This window comes from Sitodiplosis mosellana, unplaced genomic scaffold (assembly GCF_009176505.1).
Source record: "Sitodiplosis mosellana isolate CC-2019 unplaced genomic scaffold, AAFC_SMos_1.0 Smas_scaffold_1877, whole genome shotgun sequence".
In the NCBI taxonomy this organism is placed as follows: Eukaryota; Metazoa; Arthropoda; class Insecta; order Diptera; family Cecidomyiidae; genus Sitodiplosis; species Sitodiplosis mosellana.
This window is the reverse complement of record NW_022597119.1, coordinates 1-6,848: the sequence shown is the minus strand read 5'-3', so window position 1 is coordinate 6,848 and position 6,848 is coordinate 1. Positions and strand designations below refer to the sequence as shown.

Here is a 6,848-nt window from a genome sequence, read left to right as displayed (position 1 = left end):
ATGGATAATACACAATATAAAGAATCTACCAAAGACATATTTATGACAACTAAATAAGAATTGCGTTTGCTTTGAATAGAAAAAGAAAGTTTTTCTAATTTGGTCAATATTTCTATAGAATTTTCTAACTTTTCAGAAAAAATATTGTTCTGCGTAAATCACAAACAGATTTCCAACTTATTTGTCATAAATCCGCCTAAATTTTTTTCATCTAATAATTTTAGAACTAATCATTTTCAAGTGTAAATAGTTTGTTTATAAACTATAACTTTTTCTATTTATAACAGTTATGGTATATTAATATTGTTATTATTTCACTGAATAATTAAACTTATTAATTCTATTTAATTTCTTCTAAATTTTCCATGAATTAAACCTGATGGTGTATCAAAAAAAGTACCGGCTTTTCTTACATTTTCATTCAACAAACGCATTTTACAAACATATATGGAAGGTGACGTAGGTTAAAAAAAATTTACCATTTTTCGGAAGTCCACGTATAACGTTAACCGCAGCTGTAAACCGATCCTCGATTCCCTTTGATGTATTTTTGCCGTTAATATTCGTGGTTGTTATCACGTCCATTTTGATTTGAAATTTTTACATTTAATTCCGTCCTATTTCATTTAATAAACCCTATCAATAGTATAAAAAAAATAACAAACGAATACGGAATTTAAAGACTTAAAATTATCACTATGAAATGTTAAACAGCTAAATAAATGTAACAATACAATTGTATGTGTTGAACTTCAACAGTTATTTGAAAGTTGCAAGGCAATAATTCCAAATTCTTTCACTTCGTTTTGATATCGGTATTTTTAAAGTTTCCGACCAGACCAGTGTTCATATGTATATTTTTGCGAAGTCTTCGATATTTTCAAATTCAATATTTTCTATTTTTGTGTATTGTTTTTTTTTTGAAACATTTACTCCAAGACACACAATTATTTATACAGTAGACTTATAGAACTGTTCATTTTTATCGTGAGCAAAGATCTCCAACTTTGCACTTTTATGATTAAACACATTTAGTATATAATAATTAGATAATATATGACTTTATTCAAGAAATCAGGAGAAATTTTATAATTTTTGAGTAAACCTATATTTTTGACATAATATTAGTTTGACACCTTATGTCATTCAACAAAAGAGAATGGAAAAGAATAAAAAAAGTACGAATCATATTAAGGTTGTACTTAAGTAAAGTACATTATTTTAATTTTATTTCATTCGTAAAATACAATTCTTTCAATTTTCTTCCTAATTTTTTTACTTCCTTGGTTTCCTGTTTCTTAATTTTTTTTGATTTTTTCTTTGATTTCACCGTTAGTCCAGATTGTTTCAACTGTGTGAGCTCGTTGGGTACAACTTTGAATTTGTTGTCTGGATGTTTTTGGATGACAGTTTCGATTTCATCAATCAACAGATCTTTATCATTTCTACTTGATAGATTCTCTGAGGCGTTCAATCGTTCTTTCTGTCTCAAATTCTTATATTTAAATTTATAATTTGCAGAATCAATTTCTGCTTCAGTCTTGTTGTGGGCATTCTTAAGGCATCTGTCCACTTTCGAACGATTTTTTTTTTTAACAGTTTTAGGAGTGTTCTGGATATTATGTATTTTCGAACTGGTATATGACTCGAACTCTAATTTACCTAATGAATTTGCCAAATCTTCATCTCGTTGACGGTGTTGTTTCTTTTTCTTTTTGGATTTGTAGTGTATTTTATAGTCTTGGTCGGCTAAATCGGAATCAAGCAGACTATATGCAGTTTCATCTACCTCATTGGTGTCTTTCTTGTTACGCTTCTTATTCTTTTTCGTTGTTACAACCCAATCTTTGAATATATCTTGTGCAGTGTTTGTATTTATTGCAATGTTCTTCAACATTTGCTGCTCTTGTGCATCAATTCGACTGAGTTTTCCACTCATTGCGAGTCCATGACGAGCTCCCCTGAAGTAAAAATTATATATGTTATTTATTGTTAATTATATTGATATTATATCATATCATTTACTTATGTGCAGTACGACCACCGCAAGCCTTTAATATATCATCGTCGGTTAAGTTGGAACCAAGGTTTGAATTTGGCTTATGTTTACCATTGTTATTTTCACGCGTTGCATTGATCTGTTCTTCTTTCAACCTTTTCATCGAAAAGCCACTAGTCGATATCTAATTAAAAATTTAAAAAAATTATCATATTGAACGACATAATCACTATTATATATCTTGACAAACCTCAACAGACTCGTCCTTAAGCGATAATTGTACAGTTTCAGCAGTATTTTCCACATTTAAATTTTCTGCAGCACTATTAAAGGCCCTTTCCCACCAATGATCAGTGAACTCCGTAGCTTTGTCATAGCATAGTCCCGTATTATCAAATTTTAAATTTGCCTTAATTGGAGTTTTTATTCCATTCTCATTTTTACCGATACCTTGACCTAAATTGAACATTTAGCAGATATTATGAAATTTGAATACATTTTAAACTTTGTTTCAGAACCGATACCTTCTTTCCAGCCATATTTCATTAACAAACTTTTGGCAAAATCCATTTTTCAATTGAATACCACGTGAACCTATAACATGAAATAAGTTACAAAATGTCAAGTTCAGGTATACGACTGTCATAAAATGGTGACTTTGTGGTGTGTTATATACATCATGACAATGTTCAATCTGTCATAAAAAAAGTAACACTTGCGAAATTTTGGTGCGTTATACGTTCTACAGAGTCCCAAGGTATAATTTATTTTTTTTACTTCCAGAATAAATGATTTTGTTTATATAATTAATATATTGATCTCAACATCTATGTAATTGATAGCGATTTAATTGTTTCGCATCAGTTCTAATAAACTCGAAATTTTTTCCAAACATTTTTTCTACTAAAAAAGTAATGCTTTGCAAGTACAAAGCATAAAGAAGAATGGAATGCCCTGATATGCTACCACCCAGCTCGGTACGAGGGATGACCTTGTTAGATCGAGAAAGATTTAAGAAAATCGTTCAAATACCGAAACTTGATGTGACAGAAGTGAGTTTGAAAAGCATAATTCCGCACATCAAACGAATGTTATTGAAAATCCAGCGTCACAAGTCAATTGAATTGGGAAGCGATGGAACGAAGAAATTACTACTACACCCAACGTCAATTACATGCTTTGGTGACCTTCCTGAAGAAGTTCGAAATTTAGGCTTGAATGGATCTCATTTGAAATGGGAAGAGTTTGAATTGAAATATGAAAATTGGAGCACAGAAGATATTTTAAAAGCCGTATTACCAGCTGATCAAGAGTCATGCACGTCATATTCACGTATTGGGCACATAATACATGTGAATTTGAAAACACATTTGTTGCCATACAAACAACTTATAGGAGAAGTTTTTCGTGACAAAATCTCTGGGATTCGCTGTGTTATCAACAAAATACAGACAATAGACAACACATTTCGGAATTTCAGCCTAGAACTGTTGTCCGGTGAAGAAGACTATCAAGTTGAAGTCAAAGAAAACGGCACCAACTTTAAATTCGATTTTTCGCAAGTCTACTGGAATCCAAGATTAGCAACGGAACATGAACGAATTATTAAAATGCACGACAAGGGCGACGTTTTATATGATGTATTTGCTGGTGTTGGGCCATTTTCGATACCTGTTGCCAAAAGAAAAGCATTTGTAATGGCGAACGATTTGAATCCATCGTCATTTAAATGGCTTCAATATAATATGAAGAAAAACAAAGTCACGAATTTCATGCAAACAATAAACAAAGACGGTCGAGATTTTATTCTGGAAGATGTAAAATGTGATTTAATAAAACGTTGGAACAGTTGTGGTAGCAAACTGTACAAAATCCATTTGACTATGAATCTTCCAGCGATGGCTGTCGAATTTTTGGATACATTTTGTGGATTGATGTTGGGTTATGCAGGACCAATTGATCCATTACCATTAGTGCATGTATATTGTTTTGCAAAAGGTGATGAACCTGCTATCATTGCAAAGGGATTAGTCGAAGAAAACTTGGGTTATAAATTAGGTACAAATCTCCAAGGTGTCAACTTTGTACGAAATGTCGCTCCTAATAAGGACATGTTTCGCGTAAGTTTTTTTCTTACGCGAGATATCCTCTGCATGAAAAAAAATGGCAGCAAACGAGGAATCACTCCTGAATTTGGCGCAGAATTCAGCTGCAAAAAGTCATGTAACACGATGAAATGAGAAAAAAAATGTTCGAATTCACTTATTCAATCTCTCTCCTCAAATCTTTTCGATTTGCACATTTATTGCATTCATTATTAAATAATAAACGAACTATATATTACGGAAATTGGTTCCAACGAAGAGTAATAAGAAAATGTTATTTCGAAAAGTTTAAATAAAGAAATCTTTAATGAAATTTTTAATAAACATAAATTTATCATTTTGCTGACTTTTTTGTCCTCATTTATTTAGTTTTCCTCATTCGGCAAAATACTAAACCAAAATACGATGGGCAAAAAAAACGCATTCACTAAAGGTGGAAGTCAAAAAAAAACCAACAATATTCTGGAGAAAGTGCGAAGAAAGGATGGAAAAAAGCCAAAAATGGTGAAGACAAATATAAAAAAGGTATAAACAATTTTTTGTTCGAAATATGATAAATTCAAATATCGCTAAAAACTTTTCAAATGTTTTTTTAGTTAAAGGCAAATGTGAAAGTTCAACAGGAATCATCAGATTGCACATTGAAAAATTTGCAGGAGAAGATGGTAATAAAAGCGCCCCAAGAGAAAAAGCAAATCGACCTAATCAGAAAAACCACCAATGTTGAAAACAACACATCACCTATTCAAATCAGTTTAGAAAAAATGAATGTATGATTTAAATGGTTCCAATTCTATCATTTATTGTCCGAAACAATTATTAATAAAAATTTGCATTTGATCAAGATAAATAAGTTATATCAATCATTTACCATGGTCTCACTTTTGTTGTTGTAACTGCAGTAAGAATCCATGTATTTTTTGGTCGTTTGGTTCTTGCTTTTTGGTTATGTCGAGGATGTGTTTGGCAATAGTTGTACATGACTCCTTCCTTTAACATCAATGTGCAATCTTTACAACGACGATGAACGTTTCCAACGTGCTTTAATCCGCATGTCTGTATATATTGGAAGTCCGAATTGGCGAGTAAAGTCCTATTGCCACAATATAGACTACTATGTCCTGCATTTACATTGGTCATTTGCATTACATGAAGCGATCTTCGGAATATCTCTGTTCGTAGTCGACTACTCCATGACGTGAGACACGCAGATTTGAATATTCTACATATTCCTTGGGTTGTTGTAAACATCATGACCTACAGAAAATAAAAAACTCATTTATTTCACTTATTTCATTTTTTGAACCAAATTTATTTTTATACCGTGATCAGATTTACATTCATGTGTTTGAAGAAATCGAGACATTTATGCATGACGTTTCTTGTCAAAAACACTATATTTGTATAGCAGGGTGTTATTCATTACCGTCACATGAAAAGTGGCTATGAGAATCACACTTCCCGAAAATGAATACAATTAGAATTTTGGTTTTAAATTGTTCATGTTTTTGTTCATGTTTTCGTTCATGTTTTTGTTCATGTTTTTGTTCATGTATTAAACGAAAGTTAATAGTATATTTTCAAATTCATCTCGTTTCATTTTTAACCATCCATTTCAAATTACCCACAGATGGCGGGCAAAACTATTTTCTACATGTTCCCGCTATTCCCAAGAAGCAATTATTAACGCAAATCACCAAGCATAAGTGGGGTGTTTTTCATAACCTGGAAAAGAAAAATGTTAGATTTTAAATTAAAGAGAACAGAACTCTGTATCAATTAATGGTGTTCACACAACGGAGCAATCGGTTAAGCAATCAAATGTCTAAATAACTCTCGCTCCGAAGCATTGAACAAATTCTACTTACCGTGATATGATGCATTGAACAAGTCATATCCAAAGAATGCGGTGGCGTGATGTCAATTTGACATTACCAAACCGAAAAATGAACATAATCCAATCTGATCATCAAATAACGTTTATAAAACCACTCATAACAGTTAATTCAAGCGAAAACCAAATCGAATCCAATTTTCAAATGAAATATTAATAGATAATGAACCTTTGTACATGATCAGTTTGGCTGCTGATATGTCCCGATGCCAAAGTGATTTGAGCAACTTGCGTGATTATGCAGCGTCTTCTGTTCCAGCGTTTTCAGCAGCATCTGGTTGCCAGGTTTTAAAGAAGCGTTGCTTCTTTGATACCAAACGTCCTGAATTTCGATGGGTTAGAATTGCTGCAATAGCATCACCTTGGTCGCGCATTTCCTCCCATGTACGCATGATTTTCCGTTGCATTTGCAACACTCGTTTGCTCACGTTCGTATAAATGATTCTTGGAAGTCCAACACGTTCATCTGGTCGTTGCGCTTCTTGTATCGTTTGCTCTTCGTCCGTATCGGGAACCATTTGAAGCATCGGGCACAATTTTGTATAAAAATATATATATATATATATATACAGTTACTCACAAAATTGTCTGTACACCTCACGATTTTCATACAAATTGGCGTTTTTCATGTCTCAAAAAAATAAGCTTCGCGAAATCGAACCTCGAAGATTTTTGGTATACTGTAGGTGGAAGGCCTGAAGACCAAAATAGTGAAATTTCAGAATAAAAAATCCACAGGAATTAAAATGGGAGATGATTATGTATTCACAAAATTGTTTGTACACCCAATTTTACATAGACTCTAATGTAAAATTGGGTGTACAAACAATTTTGTGAATACATAATCATC

General features: G+C 32.3%; 2 protein-coding genes across 2 annotated transcripts; one reads left to right on the top strand and one right to left on the bottom strand.

Annotated features, from left to right (window-relative positions):
* Positions 1-1,190: 1,190 nt before the first annotated feature.
* On the bottom strand, positions 1,191-2,669 carry LOC129571285 (G patch domain-containing protein 4). The gene is made up of 4 exons (XM_055451057.1): positions 2,524-2,669; positions 2,250-2,455; positions 2,026-2,183; positions 1,191-1,961 (listed from the first exon to the last, which is right to left on the bottom strand). Exons 1-4 carry the CDS (start codon positions 2,567-2,569, stop codon positions 1,217-1,219), a joined length of 1,155 nt encoding a protein of 384 aa, XP_055307032.1. The 5' UTR covers positions 2,570-2,669; the 3' UTR covers positions 1,191-1,216.
* LOC129571284 (tRNA (guanine(37)-N1)-methyltransferase) lies at positions 2,639-4,434 on the top strand. Its single transcript, XM_055451056.1, has 2 exons — positions 2,639-2,756; positions 2,912-4,434. Exon 2 carries the CDS (start codon positions 2,944-2,946, stop codon positions 4,237-4,239), a length of 1,296 nt encoding a protein of 431 aa, XP_055307031.1. The 5' UTR covers positions 2,639-2,756; positions 2,912-2,943; the 3' UTR covers positions 4,240-4,434.
* Positions 4,435-6,848: the final 2,414 nt, after the last annotated feature.

Coding starts and splice junctions, on each gene's coding strand:
- LOC129571285 (XM_055451057.1), bottom strand. CDS start 2,569: ATGGATTTTGCCAAAAGTTTGTTAATGAAATATGGCTGGAAAGAAG. Junction 2,456..2,523: donor GAAATATGGCTGGAAAGAAG/GTATCGGTTCTG, acceptor TGTTCAATTTAG/GTCAAGGTATCGGTAAAAAT. Junction 1,962..2,025: donor GGTGGTCGTACTGCACATAA/GTAAATGATATG, acceptor TTTTTACTTCAG/GGGAGCTCGTCATGGACTCG.
- LOC129571284 (XM_055451056.1), top strand. CDS start 2,944: ATGGAATGCCCTGATATGCTACCACCCAGCTCGGTACGAGGGATGACC.